General features: G+C 39.9%; 2 protein-coding genes across 3 annotated transcripts in view; both read right to left on the bottom strand.

The window, feature by feature from the left end:
- Gprasp1 (G protein-coupled receptor associated sorting protein 1) overlaps nt 1–17,345 on the bottom strand; it is a 51,780-nt gene extending 34,435 nt beyond the window's left edge. The window contains exons 1-3 of the mRNA XM_087601002.1: nt 17,219–17,345; nt 13,169–13,241; nt 3,506–3,581 (exon numbers count right to left, since the gene is read on the bottom strand). Of these exons, the coding sequence (XP_087457128.1) occupies nt 3,506–3,546 (41 nt within the window). The 5' untranslated portion in view covers nt 3,547–3,581; nt 13,169–13,241; nt 17,219–17,345. The remainder of the gene's footprint in view (nt 1–3,505; nt 3,582–13,168; nt 13,242–17,218) is intronic.
- A 1,328-nt stretch (nt 17,346–18,673) lies between these two features.
- Armcx5 (armadillo repeat containing, X-linked 5) lies at nt 18,674–23,099 on the bottom strand. 2 transcript variants are annotated; one of them, NM_001401249.2, is given in 4 exon segments: nt 18,674–20,954; nt 21,304–21,380; nt 22,305–22,385; nt 22,857–23,099. In NM_001401249.2, a coding segment is annotated over 1 exon segment (1,704 nt). In that variant the 5' UTR covers nt 20,703–20,954; nt 21,304–21,380; nt 22,305–22,385; nt 22,857–23,099; the 3' UTR covers nt 18,674–18,998.
- Between the last annotated feature and the right edge of the window lie 51 nt (nt 23,100–23,150).

Here is a 23,150-nt window from a genome sequence, read left to right as displayed (position 1 = left end):
TATGTCAATGGAGGCACAGAGAAGAGAAAGGGAAATAGTTGTAAGGTTTTTGCAAATCAAAATCATCACTTTGGACATATCAGAGAATTACCATTAGTTTACCAGGAATCGAAAGTGAAAGGGGCACAATCTTGGGAGACTTTCCATCTTGCTCCTTTATCTCCCTAGGATTTATACGCCAATGCATGACAGGGGCACTCATTTTGTTTTTCATGGTACAGTAGTTTTAATTCAGAAGAAATATCTGTTTGGAACATTGAAGAATAAAGAGCCTTTATCTAGCAACATGATTTTTTTTATTTTGTCACAGGCTCATTAATCTTTAGGAAGCTCTCATCTAAGATGCTTTGGAGAACACAAAGTTCCTTCAACTATGTTATCTCGGTGAAATAAAATCCTGCTAACAAAAAGGCTACTGGTATCAAGTTCCTAATTTATCATACAACGATTGCAGAATTTTCTACGGCACTGAAAAATGTTCTAACATGAATTTCAAGTAGAACAGAAGCCCAATTTAAAACCCTGGCAAGACTAAAAGATAAGAAAGAAATAACAAGGACAACTTTACTGCTAGGAAATTACAGAGATAGGGAGTAGCCAAAAAAGTATGTCAGGGTGGAGTTGGGAAAATACTTTTTTGTCCTTCCGTTGGAAAAAAATATGTATATTTTCCAAAGAGCAAGAGAAAACACTATAGAAAGAATGGGGTTACAGTGTAAGAGAGGGAGGGACAGTGAAATGGCTCAGCTTAGGCTCCTAGCCTGAGTTCAAGTCTCTGGATCCCATCTGGCTGAAAAAGAGAACCAGCTCCCACAAGCTATTCTCTGCAAATACCACACCCCAGAGTGAATAGCATATCTATAAATGAACTCAGTAAAGAGTAAACTAAATATAAATATATAATTATATATATAAAATAAGTAAAAGCCATTCACAAGAAAATCAGGAGCAAGACAAATATGCTTTTTCACCATTGTTCTTCAGCACTGTACCTGACATCCTAGCCAGGGAAAGTAGATAAGAAAAAGAAACTAAATGTAACCAAGTTATAACGGAAAGAGGAAGGACTGGAGAGAGGCTCAGCTGGGATTGGACTGATATCAGCCGGCTGACAACCACTTTTAACTCTAGCTCCAAGGGATATGACGCCCTCTTCTGGCCTCCAAAGACACTGAGCTGTATGAATAAAAACTATGCATGCGGGGTTGGGGATTTAGCTCAGCGGTAGAGCGCTTGCCTAGCGACCGCAAGGCCCTGGGTTCGGTCCCCAGCTCCGAAAAAAAAAAGAAAAAAGAAAAAAAAACTATGCATGCTTCATTCAGGCGTGCATGCACCCCCCCCCACACACACACACCAATAAAAAGCAACGGAAGGCAGAATGGGCTGGAATATGGCTTGGTTGCTGCCGTACTTGCTTAGCATTCAGGAAGGCCTGGCTTCCTCCCATCATCCCAGCCCTCAGAAGGTGGAGCAGGAGGATCACAAGTTGTAGGAAAGTCTAGGCCACATCATGAGACTTTGCTTCTAAAAAGGAGGGGAGAAGAAAGGAGCAAAAGCACTTCTATTTACAGATGACATAAATGGTCCTACACAATACAAATTCTTAGAGAATTCACAAGAAAACTATCAAAGTAAGTAAATTAATTCAACAAAGCTGTAGCTTATGCATTCAACTCATAATTATCAGTTATATTTCTATATATTGGCAAGAAATGATCTGAAATGTAACTTTTAATTGCAAAAAGATGTGACTAGAAGTACATGCCTACAGTTCTATCATTTGGGGCACTGAGAAAGGAAAACTACAAGATCAGATCAGCCTGGGCTATGTAGAGCTCCAGACCAGTTTAAGTTATTTAGTGAGAGCCTGTCTAATAAAAGTGACTCCATTATAAAAAACCTAAATGGAAAAATATTCTGCATTCATAGACTGGAACCTTAGTATTATACAGAGAGTAGCATCTTCAAAGCAATCTATACTTTCAAGGTAGTTTGTATCAAAGTCCTAATGATGCCCTTTCCTTTCCTTTATCATCTCCGTGCAGTTGTGATGTATGTGTGTATGGTATGCAGGTGAGCGCAGGAATGCCTGACATATGCCTGGAGGGCAGAGGACAACTTTTTAGGAGTTGGTTGATTCTCTCTTTCCACTGTGGGTTCAAATGACCAAACTCGGGGGCTTAGGGTTTCAAGGTAAGTGCTTTTAGCTGTTGAACAATCTCACAAGTTCCCAGTGACTGTCTTCTGTAAGCAAAAAAGCTGATTATGTCCTTCGGGGAGCACTAAATAGTACAACAGCAGTCTGTCAGGCAAGCTCTGGACATAATGTAATAATGGCAAGGAGACTATGGGGATAACCAATTGCTTTTGATTGCATCTGAAATCTGCTTTACAAGAAGTGATTTTATGTCTGCCTTGACTGTGATTCTGGGAGAAACCTGCAATTGTTATTTAGCTAAATGATAATGTTGTGATAGTTTGCATGCACTCGGCCCAGGGAATGGCACTATTAGAAGGTGTGGCCCTGTTGAAGGAAGTGTGTCATTGTGAGTGTGGGCTTTAAGATCCTCATCCTAGTGGCCTGGAGTCCAGTATTTTGCTAGCAGCCTTCAGATGAAGATGTAGAACTCTCAGCTCCTCCTGCACAATGCCTGCCTGGATGCTGCCGTGCTCCCACCTTGATGATAATGGACTGAACCTCTGAACCTGTAAGCCAGCCCCAAATAAACTTTGTCCTTATGAGAGTTGCCTTGCTCGTGGTATCTGTTCACAGCACTAAAACCCTAACTAAGATAGTTGTCAAATTGCCTCTAAACATTTCTTTCAATCTATAACCACTGATTACAACTGCTCTTTTTTTATACTGAATATTTTTTATCTACATTTCAAATGTTATTCCCTTTCCTGGGGTTTCCTGTCCATAAACTCCCTATCCCATCCTCCTCCCCCTTCTTCTATAAGGGTGTTCTCCCTCCCCAACCACCCCCCTTCCTGCCTTCCTGCCACCGCTGTGACATTCTCCTACAACTGCTCTTAACATTGTCCAGAGAAGCTCCTTTCCAAAGTGGGCAATGAGATATGCAGAGTCATAACTAATTACAATGCTGGCTTTCACCTTGTCTTATTGTATCTTATTTTGTACTCTTTGGCTGTTGTCTCATGAAGGCCTGCTCTTTTCTAAAGAAAAATGAAAGAGGAGTGGACCTTGGGGAGACGAAAGGTAGGAGAGGCTGAGAGGAGTGGAGGGAGGGGAAACTAGCTGGCATGTATTGTGTGAGAGAAGAATCCATTTTCAATAAAAAAAAAAAAACATATAGTTTAAAAAAAGAAATCGACAAAAAATAAATTTCTGCTGCCTATGTAGTCTGGGATGTGAGGACATCCACCAGAGGGCAGTCATGTATCAGGGACCGACCATACCTAACTAAAGAAAACTCTTCCTCTCCCAGCAGCTACCAATTACCAACGACTCTTCAGCTAGTGAGGGAACTTCAAGCCCACATACCCTTTCCATGCTGGGATTTTGTCTGGCTTGATCTTGCACATATGAACCCACAGCAATCATGTAGCTTGCATAAGACCTGTGCAAGATAAATGTTTTTAAAAGGCAGATCATTAGATTTTCACAAAACTGATTCAAAACAATAGACATTCTTGAAGTAACAACAAAATTGGAGCAAGTTTCTTTACTGATTTCAAAATGTACTAAAAAAGCTGCATGCCTGTAATTATAACATTCAGGAGGTAATGCAGGTAGGTCAGTAATTCTAAGGGACCTCAGATACACAGCAAATTTGAGGCTCTCCTGGGCACCATGAGACCCTGTCTCAAAAAGACAAAGAAAACAAAGAAACAAACAACACAAAAAGCTTACTATAAATCTATGGTAACTAAACACTCAATACTGACATTAAGATTAGACAGAGACAAATGGGGAAAAAAAAATCAGGATCCAGAAACAAACAAATATATCCATGGTCAGTTGGTTTGGTCAGGATTCAAGTTTACTTTAGGAAGAAAAAGAAATATCTGTTCAATATTGTGGTAGGATAAGTAGATTTCCAAATACAAAAGAACGAAGTCATATACCTCCCTCAACTCAACATATAAAAACTAATTCCATATGGATCAACAACTAAAATATAAGTTGTCAAACTATGAAGCTCTTAAAAGAAAACACAGTTGTAAACCCTTGTGACTTAGATTTGGTAATAAATTCTTAGATATGATGCCCAATCATCCAGTGATTGTTTTTGAAAAATAGAGGAGTTTGATTCATTAGCATTGAAACCTTCAGAGGCCTATGAAATGGCTCAGTGGATAAAGGTGTCTGCTGCAAAGACTGAATAACCTGACTTTGATCCCTAGGATATATACTATGAAAGGAGAGAACTAACCAATGCATCCTCTGACCTCCATCTGTGAGTGTACTTTGGTGTCCAGGGCTTATACATGGGATATAAACCGAACTTCTACAATACACCAACAACAAAGACAAAACTCCACTTTGAAAATGGACAGAGAAGCTAAATCAGGGATAGGAGTTCTTATCTGTGACCTTGACAGTTAGGAAGTGATGACAGGAGAACCAGAAATTCAAGGTTACCTCCAGATTCACAGTGAATTCAAAGCCATCCCCAGCTATGAGATCCCTCTTTCTAAAAAGAAAAAAAAAAAAAAAAACCCCGAAATGGCCTTTATTACAAAGAACATATGAAAACAGTCAATATGCACATAAAGGTGTCTGTACCATTAAGTGTAGAGAAATAGCATGAAGTAAGAGCTCCTAGTTTGTTAGCTTCCAGAAGACTGAAGGACATCTGAGAAGCTCAGTGTACTGGGACAAAGAGTGAGCAGACTTTCTCAGCACAGGATCCTGGTGCTCTGCCAAGTAAGCTGCAGACCTGAGGAAGAGACCTTCAGATCCTTTCCTCATAAGAAAGGAACGTCGTTTAGAGTTTAATTAAGTAACACATCTAAGAGTTGGACTGCAGACAGATTTCTCAGTCTGCAAGGAGGTTTGTGTCACTTTGAACCGAGATAAGCTACTGCTAGGAAAACAGCACCTGGTGGAAAGGAGAAACTGTGAGAAATCTTTCTTTTGCTTTCTGTATATAAAATGCTGAAACTGTGAATAAAGTGTGCATTGGCGTGCTATCCCTGTGCATCCCCCATGTCCTGGTTAACACAACTTTCACTTGGGACCACTCAATGCACTAGATGTTGATAATTACGATTTAGAGAAGTTCACATTAGAACCACAATAAGATTCTACTACATATTAAAGGGATGGTTATCAAAAATTAATGGATGGAAGCTAAGCAAAATGGCTGTTAAGATCTTCAAATGATCTAATTATGACCTGCCCCAGCTGGCCAGAAGGGACAGTTATTCACAAACAAACCTCTCTCATAAGAGCTAAGGAAGCCAAATGGGAGACCACAATGGTATTCTAGTATAATAATTCAAGATGCAGTGAAGAATATAGGAACAAAACAGAAAGAGACCCCTCATATTTGTGATAAGAGAGGGAATTACATCTAGACCTTAGACTTAAATCCCAGTACCAGACTCATCAAAATAAAATCAAGAGGGCAACAGAGACCAACAGCCTTGTGATCAAGCCAGTACTTGTAGACAGTCTCTGGACCCTCTTTTAGCCATGTATATAAGAGATAGCCTGGCTCCCAATATGCATCTTCCAACATTGGACAACTAAATAAGAAGCAAGACTGTATTCTATAAAATATGTTAGAAAAATGAGTACAGATATTTGCCTTGGAGTCCAAGGCTGAGCTGACAACAGTGAGACCATGCACTAGGCAGATGCCAGAGGCCACCTTCTCCAGATATGCACTCATACACACAGAGCTTCTAGGCACACTCAGCCATCAGATCGTCTTTTCTGCTCAAGTAGAACAGACTTGGACTTCATCCTGCATTAAAGACAACCAAAGTAGGGGCCTTGAGTGCATGCCTGAGACTGTGCAAGTCTTGCAGCTGTGAGACTTGAGTGCATCTCAGCTTAGCATCAGTCTAGGCAACCAAGTGACCACTTCCACCACCCTTCCTCTAACCTTAGGTGACAGCAATGGGAACTATTCCCCTCTGTAGTGGGTAGAGCAGGAAAGTGAGTGTATTAGTTAGGGTTTTAATGCTGGAACAGATACCAGGACCAACGCAACTCTTACAAAAATATTTAGTTGGGGCTGGCTTATGAGTTCAGAGGTTCAGTCCAGTATCATCAAGGCAGGAGCATGGCAGCATCCAGGCAGGCATGGTGCAGGAGGAGCTGAGAGTCCTACATGTTCATCTGAAGGCTGCTAGCAGAATACTGGCTTCCAGGCAACTAGGAATAGGGTATTAGCCCATGCCCACAGTGACACACCTATTTCAACAAGGCCACACCTCCTAATAGTGTCACTCCCTGGTGCAAGCATATACAGACCATCACGGTAAGCTAAATAGTTTGCAGTGTAATTCAGTGCTAGGTTAGGGAAACCTAATGGGACAAATCCTCACAATCTGTAAGCCAGAGTCTCTATGTCTATCCTAGTGTGAGATAGAGACTTGAGACCCACCAACTGTATTTCCCCTTTGACAAACATAACCTGTGGCTTATTACAGTACTCAAGGACTAGTTTACATCAGCAGTATGCAGCCCATATAGTAGTATAGATCTGAGTTCTACTCCTATGCTGTGCATATTTCAGTAGCCTGCAGGCTGTGAGTGAGACCAAGTAATGTGACACTGACAACTACGTGGTCGACAACTGCATTCCTTCCCTGGCCTCAGACAGCACAACAGAGACAGAGTAATTTTCCCATGGGGAGCCAGGTGCCAAGTCAGTGTAGTTACTGCACAGGAGAAAGGGACAGTCCTTGCATAGTAATTATGCTCTAATCAGGGCAGAACCCCGTGGTGCTCGTACACAGGGCGATGATGTGAACACACCATCTGGGCCTAGCCTGGCTCTTGAAAGAACATTGTGGGAACAGACAGCTAATTCTGTCCATTCATTCATCCCCCAGTTCATTCTAAACAATCCAACAACTAGATTTGGAACAAACTTGTGCTTAGATTACACTTTTCTGCTAAAAATCCCCAAAACACACTGGTGCTTAGCACTATAATATGTTAAAATGATGGAAGTAACTATAAGCTCAGAGAAAATAAACAGCCTGCTTAGGATATCTAAAAAGACAAGTCAGATTATGATGATAGGAATACATACCCAGTCTTTTAATGTGCGGATATCATCATATGCTAACAAGGACATGTTCAACCAAACTGATTATGATTGTTTATAATTTTGTTTTGTCTTTTGTATACTTTTTCCTATAATACACATGTTAACTTATAGTGTGTATGTGTGTGTGTGTGTGTGTGTGTGTGTGTGTGTGCATTCAGATGCACTTTTTAGAACTTAAAAAAAAGGACTTTCAGAGAACTGTGACCTCATCTAATGGTTAAGCATAAGATACCAGAAACCAACTACAGAGCAACCAATATCTGCAAAGTCTCGGAAGAAGAATTCCAAAGAGCTGTTTTAAGGAAACAGTAAGAGGAAGAAAACACACAGAAACACATCAAGACTCCAACGTGACCATAAGAGATGCAAGCAATTCAGAATTGGCAAAAAGAAATTCTTGAGTTGCAAAATACAGCTAATAAAGTTAAAAATTCAGAAAGAAGACATCTATAGCAGGATAGCTTAAACAGGAAGAATTCGTGAGCTTGAAGATGGGCTACTTGAAATCCACAGTGGGAATAAAAATGTAGATTGGGAACCTAATAAAGAGGAATGAGAACGGTGCTGGACTGACAGAACACTGAGACATTTTAAAGCCATTATTTGGAATAATGACATTCAAGTAGGTCGTGAGAATGACAAATGTGTATAAAACTTTTTCAAACATTTAATAACAGAAATTCCCAAAACCTACATAGGATACAATATCCAAATACAGGAAGGTCAAATGTTACTATCCACAGTTAACTCTTGTTAATTACGCCAAAACATCTTAAAATCAAGCTCCTACAAGTGAAAGATAAATAAAAGATTCTCAATGATGCAGACAAAACACACAACATATGCACATACACACAGGTGTGCCATTTTGTCTAGCAATACATTTTAGAAGAATCCATACATGTAAGCAGATGATCTGGCAACAAATTTTTATACTATTGAAAAACTGTCAATTGTCAAGCAGGACTACTAGCCTGGCTAAGCTCTCCTTTGAAATGAAGGAGAGATTAAAGTTATATCCAAACATAAGTTGAGAAAATAATTTCCATCAGACTCACTGCACAAGAATGTGACAGAATTTCTTCAATCTGGACAGAAAAAGAAGCATTTATGAGCAAAATGAAATTTGGGAAGGTATAAAACATTATGGTTCCTTATTATTGGATCTGAGGCCCACCCTATAGGAAGACATGCTCTTCTGTATGCTAAATCCAATTAGGAACCCATACCTGCTGAAGTTGTATGTCCAAGGTAGGAACTTATTACTGTTATTCAACTAAATTGATATAAAATCACATTGCCTTCTAAACAGGTAAGTTTATACCTGTAGTCAAAAATATTGTCAGCCTTAATCACGAAAGCTTTTCTTTGCAGAGTAAGTGACATTTGAGAGACCAGCCCTAAATAATTACATCATACCTTCTAAAACTCAGAGAACATTTTAGAAGATGGGTTGGGTAGTAGTAAGAAATAGCAGATAAGGTAAAGGACTGTAAAATGTCATTCTCTAGGCTCAACACAACCACTGCAGTTATGAATGGGAAAAACTGTGGTTACCTGAGCTGAAACCTACACAAGACTAATTCTGAGAATCAGTCATGGATGAGTGAGGGGTTCATTGATAGACCCTGGGAGAAGGGGTGTCACTGTCTTCAGTTGCATGGTAACTAATGAGACAACTAGAATCCAGCAGATAGCTCGACACCCATGGTCACACAGATGGTGCTGGTTAAACTTAGTGAGTCGCAAAGTAAAACTTGTAGACATAAATGTGAGAAAGATTTCTAAGGAAGTGGAGTGGTAGGCAGCGTTAGTAGAAAGAGAAGGTGAGGGGAGGATAGTTAGTATGCAGTAAGTACATGTGTGAAAATTTAATTCTAAAAACTGGAAACAAAAATCCTAGTATAAAATTATAGAATGGTAAATAAATCATATCCTTAGTAAAAGACTAAAAACAAAATTAAGAGATAACATTACATGCTAGGGATAGACAATATAGAAAGGTAATAAATGACATATGAAAATCTGAAAATGGAAAAATGGAGCTAAACTAAAATAAGTTTAGTTTTCACATTAATTACTTTCTCCTGTGCTCTTGAGTTTCTATTGTCATCGTTATGGTCATGCTACATTGATACTATTTAAAAATACCTTGTTATAATCAAAAATACTCTTTTTTAAGTCTCAAGATACCCACAAATAAAAAATGCATACAGAACAAAAAATAAACAAGGAATTAAAAACTGAATAAATCCTAACTATAGAGCAACATCATGGCCAAGAAAAAGAGGACCCATAACGAAAATAGAAAACAAGTCAAAAAATGGCTGCACATAAGACTTAACTCATCAGCACTGCCTTGGACATACAAAAACTAAATTATCCAATTAAAAAACAAGAGCTACTATACAGGTTTAAAAATATCAAGAGCCAACCAGTTGTTCCTTACCAAAAACCCACTTCACTTCTCAGTGTATACATGGGATGAAAGTAAAGGTATGAAATAGAATGTTCTACACAAGTTAAATCTATAAAAATCAAGAACAGCATTTTATTAGCTAAAAGACTTTAAATCCAAGTACCAAAAGAGACCAGGAAGGTCCACGCTAAAAAGATCAATTCCACAAGAGAAATAATATTAAGTGCCCAAATATATAAAGTAAGTATCAAGGGCCCTGACATGAGAAAAATACATACCACGGCATGGAACTTTAACTCCCTACTTTTAGAAACAGATAGCCAAATCAGAAAGAATGATTGCTTTCCTCTCACCTTCCCAATCCTTTTCCTAAGCTTTAATGACCCATCCTGTTCACAAGGTATTCTATACTCAATAGACAAGTCACTGTAAAACTTCTTTCTTTCTTCAGTTCAAAATTAAACTGAAGAAAAGTAGTGTGCTTGAAAAAAAAATGTAGGTGCTGAGTCCAAGAGACTAAGAGCTGAGATTTGGATGGCCTTTTTAAAAATGTTTTCAAGTAACATGCAATGCCAGTCAAGGCCAGAAAGTGGCAACAGAGGGCTGGAAGGAGCCATGTGGGAGTTGAGAACTGAACCCAGGGGGCCTGCAGGAGGATCAAGTGTTCTTACCACACCACAAACTACTTTATAGCAATTAATATTTAGTTTTTAGTAAGTGGGAAACATATTGGCCACTCTACCACGTTTGCATAGGACAGAGATCTTGCCTAGCTCTGGGACTTCTCCTGCCTAATATCACATGGTAATTCATTTTATGTTCCATAAAAGAAGTTACCATGGTAAAACTCCTGAAGATTGAGATTTGAAACAGGAAAATCCCCTGTATTTTCCACAGGACTGGCCTTGCATAAATCGCTAATCTCTGTCCTATGCAAACTTGGTTGAGTGGCAAACAGTGAAACCTTAGATTCTGGTAAAAGAAAACAAAATACACAGTTAAACTGCACACTAGAGCAAATCGACTTAAGCAACATTACTAGAGGACTCCACTTTACAGCTTCTGAATATATTGTTCTCAACAACACATAGAAAATTATCCAGACTATATTGACAAATAGGACACAAAACCAAGCCTCAGGAATGGAGATGCAGCTGAGTGGACAGAATGCCTGCCTTTTTGATCCTCAGCACTGTGTAAACCAGGCATGGTGGTGCAAGCCTGTAAATGTAAGCATTCAGGGAATGAACTGAAGGTAAGGGATCTGTAAAAGTTCAAGATCATCTGCAGCAGCTACATAGTAAATTTCAGGCCAGACTAGGCTACACAAAATCCTGCCCCCAAACAGAACAACAACAGCAGCAACAATAACAACACATGCACGCGCGCACACACACACACACACACACACACAGAGACAGACAGACAGAGAGAGAGAGAGAGAGAGAGAGAGAGAGAGAGAGAGAGAGAGAGAGATGAGTAAGACCCTGAGCTCAATACCAAGCATTACAAAAAGAAGTCTTGAGGAACTAAATAACTAAAATTTAGAAAAATTAGAAATCAATGACAGGAAAAACTTTAGAAATTATACAAAAAAAAAAAAAACAGAAATTTCAGAACACAACCCAACCACTAGGTCCAAGAAGATTTTAAAAAGGAAATTAAAATACTTCTTAAAATAATGTCTAGATAATTATATCTATGATAAAGAAAAAGCAGTATTAAGGAGGGTTGTAGTAACCAGCCAATAAAATAGAGAGAAATCTAGAAAAAAAAATCAGAAAGAGTGCAAATGATGGCTAATCACTAACCTTAAACCAAACCCCAAATTAGCATAAGGAAGCAAGAGTATCAGAGCATAAATAGATATGGAATAAAGTGAAAAACATCACTGAAAGAGAGTTGGCTCTTTAAAAATAAAGTGAAATGGATCAACTCACATAAACTAAGGAAGAGACTTTCAAATACTATCTAAAGCAAAAACGAAAGCATTACAACTCACATCACAGAAGTAAAATGAATCATGAAAAGTATTAGGAACAAATGTATGCCAAGATATGAAATGGGCCAATTTGAAGGCATGTATACCTTTGCAAAGTGGAATCATGGAAAACAGAAGAAATTAGCAGAGATTGAATTACTAACAAATATCCTCCCATCAAAGAAAAATCCAGGATCACATCTATGGTACTTCACCCGAGTAACCTGTTCATTTCAAAGTACAAAAGGAAGGCATTATTGCAAAGATATTACTGTAACAGACCCCCAGACCATAGCATAACTGACTCCATGATGGAAGTACCATTCAGGCCACAAAACTCAGCATGGAGACAGCACCACCCGCCATAACGAAAACAAAAGCCAAATCTACCAAAGTCTAGACTTGTAGGGAAGTCTAACTGTCCTAACTTGGTGTTTGGATTCTGTAGTTAGCTTTTGGATACCTATTCTTGTGAACTAAGGTATGTCAACCTAGGACATAGGCTTTGTGCTTAAAGCTAACCCTGGGATCCTAACCACCCAGTGTAGTTGCTCGCAAGCTAATAAAGACATTCTATTGGCTTAAAACCCAGTCTTTTCTATTGGATACCCTACACCATTTCTGGAAGTTCCGCTGAGATCCCCAGAGACCAGACCTCAAGACACCAGGGATCAAACTCAGAGGCATCCAGATTAAACAATATCCAGGGAGCTTGGAAACAAAATAGGGAAACTGCAGTCCATATTGCCTGGGTAGAAAGACAGACATCTTGGTGCCCTGCCAGTTACCCTGGAATACACCTTGCCTGCCTGTGAAGAAACCTGGAACCTCTCATTCTCCTGAGTTGGATTTCTCCAGAGAAACAGATACATACAGTCTTGACCTGAAAGATGCATTTTTCAGTTTCTCCTTGGCAGAGGTGAGTCAACATTTGCTTTTAAACGGACCCAGAGGGAGGGTAAAGCAGGCAATATACCTGGACCAGATGTCCCCGAAGATTTAAACTTTTGCCAACCCTGTTTGATGAGATACAAAGAGCTGAATTCTTGCCCTTCTATCAGAGGTTTCCTGGGAAAAGAGATTATAAAACTGCTGCTGAAGGACTGCTGGCAGGAGTTACAAACCTTGGGTTACAGAATATCAGCTGAGAAAGCCCAATTTTGTACAGAGTCTACCTATTTTGGGTACCAGCTGAGAGGAGGAAAAAGGAGAAGGATTGCTGCCATCCTTTGGGTCCCAACTCCAAAGACAATGAGACTGGTTCAAGAGTACCTAGGTGCAGCCTAGCTATTGCTGCTTCTGGATACCAGAGGCAAGGCTTCTATATATCAGCACACATAAGGGCACTGAGCCCTAATCTGCACTGAGACTAAACAAAAGACATCTGAGGTTTTACAAATAATTCTGACTTTGGGTCCAGCTCTAGCACTCCCAGATATCTCAAAACCTTTTCATCATGAAACAAAAGACAAAAGAGTTTTAACTCAAACTTTGGGTTCATGGCCTGTGACATACCTGTCCAAATGGTTGAACACTGCAGCCACAGGATGGTCCACCTGTCTTAAGAGCAGTGGCGGTTGCTGTCAGTCTAATGGAAAAAACAAACAAGCAAACAAGTTAACTCTGGATCAGGATCTTATACTCAGTGTACCCCATCATGTGGCTGAGACCCTCCTCTGAGGAATACCAGAATGCTTGGCTATCCAGTGCCTGTGTGAACCCCTATCAGGCCCCATTCCTGTCTCACCCTAGAATACAGTTTTAAGAAAACCACTGCCATCAGTACCTTCTTGCCCGATGACAACCTGAAGGTGCTCATCCATGACTGTCACAAGAGGAAAGATGAAAGCAGGTATGTGAGAGCTGCAGTGTTTACTTTATCCACAAAGATTTGGTCCCAAGACAGGTTCCTCAGCCCAGAAAGCAGAACTCATCGATCTGACCCAGGCTCTCTAATGGGGAAAAGAAAGTCCAACACCATATACACAGAACTTGACCCTATGAGTAGCTATTTGGCTTCCTCTATGGATTGCTGTCTTCTACAGCTGGGCCGTTGACCTGGTTGTCCTACAAACAGCCCTAAGATCAGTGGAGTCTATTGATATTCTGATGACATACCCCAACCCAGTGCTGCCTGAGACTCCATGTGGAGAAGAAATGGACAGCTCAAACCCACAGGTAGATGAAGAACATCAGAGGGAAAGATCATTCTCCAGGAAATAACAGGCAGGACTGATAAGTGACCTCCACCAGGTTACTCATCTGGGTCCACCAACTTTCTGAGTTGCTCAGACCAAGTATTCTATTCTGAGACTGGACATACAAAGGGGGACTATGTATGGCTTTTGGAAAAACCTGTCATTTCTACACTACTTGATATACAGTAATTAGAAATAAACTTGCCATGGTTGGGAAATTTCACAAAGAGAAAGAGACAATTACATAAGTCAAATAATTGGTACCAGCTTCTGTCCTCTTGAGTCCCCAGCTAACTATTGTGTTATGAGCACTGGCTGAAACTTTAATTCTCATTCTGATTGGATTAATGGCAGGCCCCTGCATCTTAAAATACATGGACAATTACGTATCGGTTCAGTAAAATTAATGGTCCTTAGGACCAACTACACTTCTTTAGAGCAGGATGAGTCCATGATTTGACACATTTACTAAGACCCATGGAGAATATAATAGGACCCCAAACCTTAGTAGGACCTTAGCACAACTGACTTCATGTTGGAAATACCACCCAGCCCACAAAACTTAGCATGGGGACAGCACCACCAGCCAAAATTAAAACAAAAACCTAATGCAGCAAAGTCCACAGTTTTGGGAAAGTCTCTACATGTACTAACCTTGCTTTCTGACTGACTGCTCTTGTTCATTGAAGTAGCCAGGGCATGGTTTTTGTATTTAAAAGCTTACCTTGAAAAGGGCTCAGGGCTATAGTGGGATCTCAAAAACCCATTGTAGTTGCCAGCTAGGTAATAAAGACTTTCTAATGGCTTAAACCCATGTCTTTGAGGTCAGCATTATCCAGACAATAATAAACACACAAAACCACAGGCTGATATATGCTTGATCAATGTAGATGACGAAACAAATGAAACTGAACAGCATATTTAGTATGACAAAGTGGGACTCAGTCCACAAATGCAAGATGGTTCAAGGCACTCAAATTAATAAACTGATAAACCACACCAACAAAAATGAAGGATTGTAGACCAAATGAACCATCAAGGTGGAAAAATACATGTGATAAAATGTAATATCCCTTCTTTTTTTTTTTTTTGGTTCTTTTTTTCGGAGCTGGGGACCGAACCCAGGGCCTTGCGCTTCCTAGGTAAGCGCTCTACCACTGAGCTAAATCCCCAGCCCCATAATATCCCTTCTTAATAGTGCTGAAAAATTAGGAATAGAAGGAATATACTACAACATAATAAGACCTTTATAATAAACTGATAGTTTTCATTAAAGTCAAAGGAAGTGAGCTGAAAGACTGCTTTCTAAGACCTAGAACAAACAAGCATTCACTTGGGTTGAAAAAGAAGTCATACTGTTACTATTTGGAGATAGCATGATCTTATATATAGAAAACCACCCAAAAAGCCTACTAGAATGAGCAAGTACACTCTAGAAAGTTGAAGGATGTAAAGCTAGCATGCAAAAAGTTATCTAAAATAAAAACCAAGAAAACAATCCCATTCGCAACACCTACAAAAGTAAAATATTAAAAATAAATAATCAAATTATGTGAAGATCTCTATATGAGAAGATACCCTGTGCTCATAGATTGGAAGAATAAACACTATTAAAATGTACTAGCAAAAGTGATTTACAAATCTGATTCAATCCCTGTAATACTACTAAGGTTGTTCTATACAGATGTAGAAAACTGCAGTAATAAATTCACATGAAAATCCCCAGGAGACCAAATATATGCTGAATAAAACAACAAAGTAGGAGGCAGGCACTCTATTTCCTGACTTCAAAACTGACTGTACGGCTAAAGTGATTTAAAATAATCGCATGGTGTGACATAAAGTGGACACCCAGACCAACTGTAACTAATAGTCTAGAAGTAAACCAACCTACTGTCGACATCTACAGTCCGCTGTTTTCCAACAGAGGTGCCAAGAAGACATAATGGAGAAAGGACAGTTTTTGTAATAAATGATGCTGGGAAATTTTCATAGCCAGAGGCAGAAAAATATCTTGAAAATTATAAAAATCAATTATCTCCTACCAGTTATTAAAAAGCAACTCAAAATGTATTAAAGAATTAAAATTAAGACCTAAAACTACAAAGCCTACTCAACGTAAACTTTAAAAACTGTTTTAGGGCATTGGAACTGACAGGAAATTTTGGACAGACTTATAAAAGCACAAGAAATAAAATCAAAAATAAAATGAGGTTGCATCAAACTAAAGTTTCTGTACAGGAAACTACAGAGTGCAGAAACAGTCAAGACCGTCTAATGAATGGTAGAATGCTTGCAATTCATACATCTGACAGGGGTTTGATATCTAGACTATATCAGGAGCTGCAAAAAATCATTAGAAAATTCTCCAAATAACTACATTTAAAAATTCACAATATAATTGAATAGGTATTTACCAAAATATGATAGGCATACAAATGGACAACAGAGATATGAAAAAAACCACTCCACCCCATTTACCTTTAGCAATAATTATAAACACAATGAGATACCACCTTAGACCCACACGCACAGCTATTACAAAAAGACTAAGAAGTGCTTGTGAGGCTGTGGAGAAAAAAAGCTTTAGTCTGAGCATGGGAATGCAAATTAATATTCCTACTGTGGAAAACAGTATGGAGAATCCTAAAATTATACAAATAGAACTATAGAACTACCATATAATCTAGGAATCCCAGTATTACATATGCTTCCAAAGTATTAAATCAGCAAAAGAGCAATACACCTAAAATACAGGTAAAGAGCAATCTTTCTTCACATACTCAGTGCAGTACTGTAATTCACAATAGTTAAGAAATAGGGGGGAGGGGGAAAGTAAGTATCCAAAATTTGATGAGTGAATAAAGTTGTATTTCATATACAGAAGAAAATATTAGTCAGTCACAAAAGCATGCTGTTCTGCCATTTCTAACAACAGGACTGGAACTGGAGATCAATGTCGTATGAAATAAACCGGCTATAGAAAGGCAAATGCCTTATCATCTCCAGATACATACAGTCAGAAAGGATTGTGCTCAAAGAAGTTGAGAGTAGAATTATTGTTATAAAAGGCTAGGGAGATTATGGGAGTAAAGTTAATAAATGGTTACTAAGTTTCGCTAGGAAGAAACTGAGGACCCGACAGGCACTCTTACTAGTGTCCACCACGGCACTAGTCACAATAGCCCAACTGTGGGAATGATTGGAGTGTACAAATGATGGCGTGTCAGAAACTATGGGACATGATTTTGATCCTTAAAATTCCCATTCAGGCAGGAAGACTTGACTTCTTGCTTTGGCACCAATGTATACAAATCCCAAACTCATCCTCGTCCTTAGTGGATACTGGAAAATTCCAAGCCATTACCTGATTAAGTGTGTACTCCACAGGGCATTTGAGATATAGAATGTTTCCAAAGGATTTGGTCCAATTGCACTGTGAAGATCTCCACTGAGGGAAGGACTCACAGCTGGTATTATAGGCTAGGGGAGATCTGTGAATTAAAAACAGTTACACAGAACTTCAAAAACCTTCTAAATTAAAGTGGTACATTGCACAAAAAAACCCCAACCCATTGCTTCCCTCCTAAATTACAAATATGGATGAATTATCCTTCATTTTTATTACTTGAAATATGAGAAATTAAATGAGGATTAGCTGTTAAAACTTAAGATATATTCCAGCATGTTCATATTTTTCAGATCTTCCCCCAATTCAGGAAAAATCTGGAAAAGGTAGGTGAAAAGAAAGATCACAGCTATTTGTCTGGACACACACACACACACACTCACTCACACACTCACACAACTTCTTCCAGAGATTATAATCTCTGTTATTCCTAATTCTGGGCAACTAATTGAGGATAACAATAGCAAAGGATCTGGGGAGTAATTGAGACAAAGGTGGTATCAGTTCCCAATCTATACCCGTTATTCTATACCATTAACCTCTGCTCTGAACCTAGCTTGTTATATAAACAGCAGGCTGAGGTAGAGCAAACATGGCTTCAAAGAGGAAAGTGAAAATCAGCTGGACAGCGGTAGTAGGGAGATTAATGTCTTTCTAAATAAGCAGTCCTAAAGGATTCTGATATTCTGTGGGTGTCACTTATATAGCCATGCTCTGACACTGAAGACTCAGAACAGACGAGAGGCTGCAATCAAGAATACATGCAAATCATCAAGTCAAAAGTATAGGCCAGAAAACAAAAGCAAGGATGAGAACCAACAACCACCAAAGAAGAAGAGGGCATATCAGTATCTGTTTCTGTAGGTGATCCTGAGCCCTCCTCTGAGGCCCAAGATTGCAGGGTTAGAAAACCTCATTGGAAGTAGTAAACTTGACATCCCTTGATAGGGAGAGGGCTACTAAGGATACAGTGTGGCTCTGTCCCTCTAGAACTGCACTTCCCACAATTGTCCACAATTGAACTGAATAGGGTGAGAACTAGAAAATCTCTTTGGGATTAAAAACTTCAGGGTATCCTGGTGAGAGAGCGGATGTGCAAGCTAAGTACAAGTTCTTGGACTCAAGAGTGACGTGAAGACATCTGTATTCTCCTCCTCCTAAGTCTGTCCAGATTCAGTATCATTCCTCCATTGAAACCCTGTCATCTACAACCTCCAGCCAGCCAGAAGCAGAGCTCTGTCCTCTTGGTCACAGAATAGTTGAGTGGATTCCCTGACTATGTTGGAACTGAAAGATCTGCCAAATGGTAAACCTGTTTGTATCACCCCCACCAGTAAATGGACAGACAGCAATTTTGGCTATCTTTACATTGTTCATCTCTGACTACATTTCAACTAAAGAACTGGAACAATGTTTTCATTGTGTTTATCATGCAACTTTATTATAAACACGTAAATAGAATACGAAAATACACTTATATCAATATAATGCACAGAAATATAGCTTTTTTAGACGAATAGGTTCAGTACTGGGTTACAATACAGAAATACCAAAAATACCTTAATTTATATAGCACAGAAAAAAAACCAGCAAGTATTCAATCTCTCAAGATGACTAGCATCCATAAAATTGCCTCCCAACACAGAGAGCATAAGTATCAAATTTATAATTATAATAAGCATTCTATTTATACTGGAAAGACAAAAATGCTCAAGGCATCATGAGAATATACAGCTATTTAGAGTTTGAGTATTAATCGGATAACTTTATCTCTTACATCAGGGTCACTGTGGTCTGTTAAGTCTTGGAGTTTCTGGTCAAACTCTTTTGCCTCCCGGAATATGGAAATAAGTTCAGATTTAGTGAACATTTCCTTAGTAAATAGCTTTGCCCTTTTTTTGAATTGGAAATTTATATTCTCAAATATTTCAATGATATGAAGAATATTAGCCTTTGACTCATTCTTGTGAAAGTGAGCAACCAGTGAGGACATTACCTCAGCACTGATCAGTTCTCTTGTATTGGCTTGGTTTTTTGACAAACACAGAATAACTCTTAAAATTTGAAACTTGATTTTGACACTTCCTTTGTTTAACAATGAGATGAAATATCGAACATAATAGATAACCACGTGGTGATAATCAAATTTCACACTCAAGCTCACTAACAGCTTTAGTTCTTCCACTTGCACAGAGCAGTTCAGAGGACAAGAGAGTATGTCCCTACAAACCTTATTTACATGTGCTTCAGTCTCTCTCACTTCTTCAGGGGCATCGGGGTTGGCATTTAAATTTAAATTTCTAGGGTATTTTTTAGCATTTGGATTATTGACAAAATTTTCAATCAAAACAGTAATACCAACATCATGAACAATATCTTGAGTAAATGGGTAAGCAGGACTGATGCCCATTATCATCGTAGCTATCTCATGAATAAACGGGTCCCTTGTTAACTTAAGTAGGGCAACAAGTTTATCAAACTCAACAGGCTCTAAACTAAAGGTGCGTGATTTACAGCGGCAGGTCTTTGGATTGGGTCCATACTTTTCTTTTTCCCGGATTTGGTTTTTTAAATCAGCTAAAGTCTGGAAGTAAGGTCCACCATAAGGTGGAATCTTGGTCAAAGGTCGAATACCCAGAGGAGTTTCAATTAAGGTCGCAACCAGAGTCCAGTTCCCTTCTGGAGGTAAAGACGGCTGGGGTTCTTCAATTGGGACTAGGACAATAAACCTGCCCCTTAACCACGCTGCCGCTTTCTTTTTTAAAGCAAAGTCGAATGTATCTGGGGGTTCAGGTTCTTCCTCAACCTTTGGTGGGGGCTGATAAGCTTGAAGAGAATTTTCTTCTTTAGGCCAGAACCAGGACCCTACACTAGGCTCTTCTCCAGTCCAAAACCAGGAGCACACATAGTCTTCATCATCCTCATCAGTGGTGTTGACATTACTAGCTTTGTCCCCAGCCCTGGATCTGACACAGACCTCTTTCTTTATCTCAGACTTATGCTTAATACTGTGCTTATCATTAGCCTTGGCAGAGCCCTTGACAGATGCCTCACCTCCAGTGTCAACCTTGACTTCAGACTTGGTTACAGTAATGAGCACAGATGGAGGCAAAGCATCTGACTTGGTATGAGGCACTAAAGCAGGTTCTGCCAGGAGTTCTGTCTTAGCTTGTGCAGTGACTCTAGTATTCGTCTTGTCTTTCTTTTTTTTTACTTTCCATGTCACAGTCTTGGGCTCAGTGGGAACCACTGGTTGTGTCCTGGCCACTGCTCCATCCCTAGCCTCAGCCTGGTTCCCCCATTCTACTTTTGGTTCTGCCTTACCCCCTTTATTGGTCTGACCCTTGCCTTTTCCTTTAGCATTGGCAGGGCTATTGGTTCCAGGCTTTGGGGAAGGCCCCGACTCTTCTCTAGCTTTCTTTTTAGTTTTAGAGCCAATCATGGTTCAAGAGAAAAGCAAAGCTAAATACACCCCTATCTCAGCCTTGTCCGAAAGTCAGCCCCAAGTAGGTGTTTTCATATAAAGTCCAGTAGTCACTCAGCCCCCTTTTCAACTACAGTTTCTGCCAATCATATAGACAGCATGCTGAGGAAGCCACTCAAGATAAAGGATAGCTGGGCTTGGGCGCAGGCCTGTGGAGGGTGGTGGTCTTCAGCCACTCCAAGGCCATCAGATCTGTCACTGAAGTTGGACCTAGGGGTGGAGGAAGGAAATGGGGCTTTAAGTCTCTTCCAATTTTCTTTCTCCTCATGCTGATTACCACAGAGACATAGTTAAGTATGGAAATTAAGTGCTCTATGGGAAAGAATTAGACAAGTAGCCAACTCCTTCTTTCAGTTTACCCACTGTCTACACCTCCATGCGTCTACACCTAACAATTGTCTTTGCAGACACTAATAAGGGCAGAGAGAATGAGAATGCTGGATGGACGTGAGAGGCTGCAGAATTCTGAGGCTGTTTGCTGACCTGGGCTGGAGCCAACCGAATCTTTACTATTCCATCCTACAGGTCTTATTCAAGGAGGCCCCACATTCATACTAACCTGTGCTCGTGGGAAGGAATTTTCTCCTCCTTTCTTTGCTTCGGCTGTTGACAAGCCCTGCAGCAGACGTGGCAGACCTATACAGATAAAGAGGACAGAAACTAAGCTCTGGGGACACAGACTTTGGTTCCTGGCCCTTATTCTTGCCTTCTCAGAATTTCTAAAAGTTTGTCTAGCTTTTCCCTTCCTGGTCTTCCTCTTCCTCCCTTTGGGCCCACCATTGTCCTCTTCAGTGATTGTTTTAGTGATACCCTAGCTGAAAAATAGATTAATAATGAAGTGTTAGAGCAGGACAAGAAAGAGGGCATGAAAGGAAGATGTTCTCATCCTGTATCTGTCTCTAAAGTAGACCAAGGCTCCTGAGTCCATAGACCAGCTAGAGGTCATCGAGAAACTGACCAAACAGAAGGATGTGATTTTCTAGTCTAAGTGACCCTTGTCTGTCTTTACACTAACCCTAGAAACTGGACAATCTCTTCCTCATTATCTCCAAGCTTCACAGTCAGTTATTTTACAAATGTTCACAGCAGTCAACAGTTACAAAACCCTCTGGATATGTCCACCAATGGAAATCCACAAATAGAAGAACATCCCTACTGAGTATAATTTAGAAAACAGTACTTAAGGAATAAATGATTTCTGGATACAGATACTTGTTTGGTAAAGAATTCTCTGATTCCCTTTCTTGTGCCATCCCCAAATGACACCCTGATATTTCCATGTTTCTCTGCTATATTTGTAAAGCCTGATAATTTCCATGAAGAGACAACTAAATCATCTCTGTACAGTCGGTCGTAGCAGTAGGGATGAAACGCCTGACAATAACAGGAAGCTGGGAAAATAATGAAAAGTATCATTTTCAATTTTCTTACACATTCTTATGATTATCCTCCCACCCCGCCCACACAAACCTATCACGTTCTGCAACATAGTTGGGATAATGGAGGACATTTCTGGAAGGCTGGAAAAGAGGAGATATAGAAATTGTTCTAGAACCCTACCTATTCTTGAAGCTTTTTCCCACGGTACAGAAATCAGGTCAGTTTTGTTTTATCTTCTCCCCTCCCCTTTTGATTGAAGCCCTGAAACGTAGAGAAATAAAAACTTGGCAGAACATCTATCTAAAACACATATTTGGTAGTCCCAAATCAAATGAAATCACAATGAGTAAGATGTGGTTAATTAATGCTCAGATAAGCAACCAGAATGTGAAAACAATCTTCAAATACACCCGATACAAGACTCAATGTTCCCACCTTTACAACCCCTTTGTATATCTCCTCCCTGATTCTCAAGACTCCTCAGACAATTGCCCTCATCGGCAGGGGCAGTCCTCCTCCTTTCTCTGACAAGTACGCCATCTCCCCAGTGGATGATGCCATTGCATCCATCTCCCTTCCAAACGTGATGAAGCGAATTTATAGAAACGTAGATGGCGTTTTATCATCCTCCCTAGTCTGTCAACACTCGCCTCCTAAAACCAGGTCACGAATCCCGCACCAATCATGAAACCCGCACCTACAACCCCAAGCAAGGTCCTCCTTTTTACTAACCTGTTCTGTTTGAGTCCTAGGCTGTTTTCTTATTTGCGTTATCTCTGGTGATACCTTGCCATACAGAAAGGAGGCAGGGAAACGCAACCCGCAGTCAGGCGCAGCGAGCTGATACAATGGCGGCGACTGTATTTAGGGGCTTGCCGGGCGCTTGGGACGTAGGACAAGATGAAGGGCCATGACTAGCAAATTACTATCACCTTTCGGTACCCACTCCTCTCTCCGCTCCCTCACGAAGCGACTGAACACCATCTACCTACATCCGCCGGGACGCACTAGGCGCGGCTACGTCAT

Source organism: Rattus norvegicus, chromosome X (assembly GCF_021556685.1).
Source record: "Rattus norvegicus strain SHRSP/BbbUtx chromosome X, alternate assembly SHRSP_T2T, whole genome shotgun sequence".
NCBI classification, from domain to species: domain Eukaryota; kingdom Metazoa; phylum Chordata; class Mammalia; order Rodentia; family Muridae; genus Rattus; species Rattus norvegicus.
Note: the sequence above shows the minus strand (reverse complement) of the source record. Positions and strands in the feature narration are given on the sequence as shown.

Bases quoted from the DNA above. Each gene is read 5' to 3' on its own strand.
- Armcx5 (XM_087598898.1), bottom strand. From the start codon at position 20,702: ATGATTGGCTCTAAAACTAAAAAGAAAGCTAGAGAAGAGTCGGGGCCT.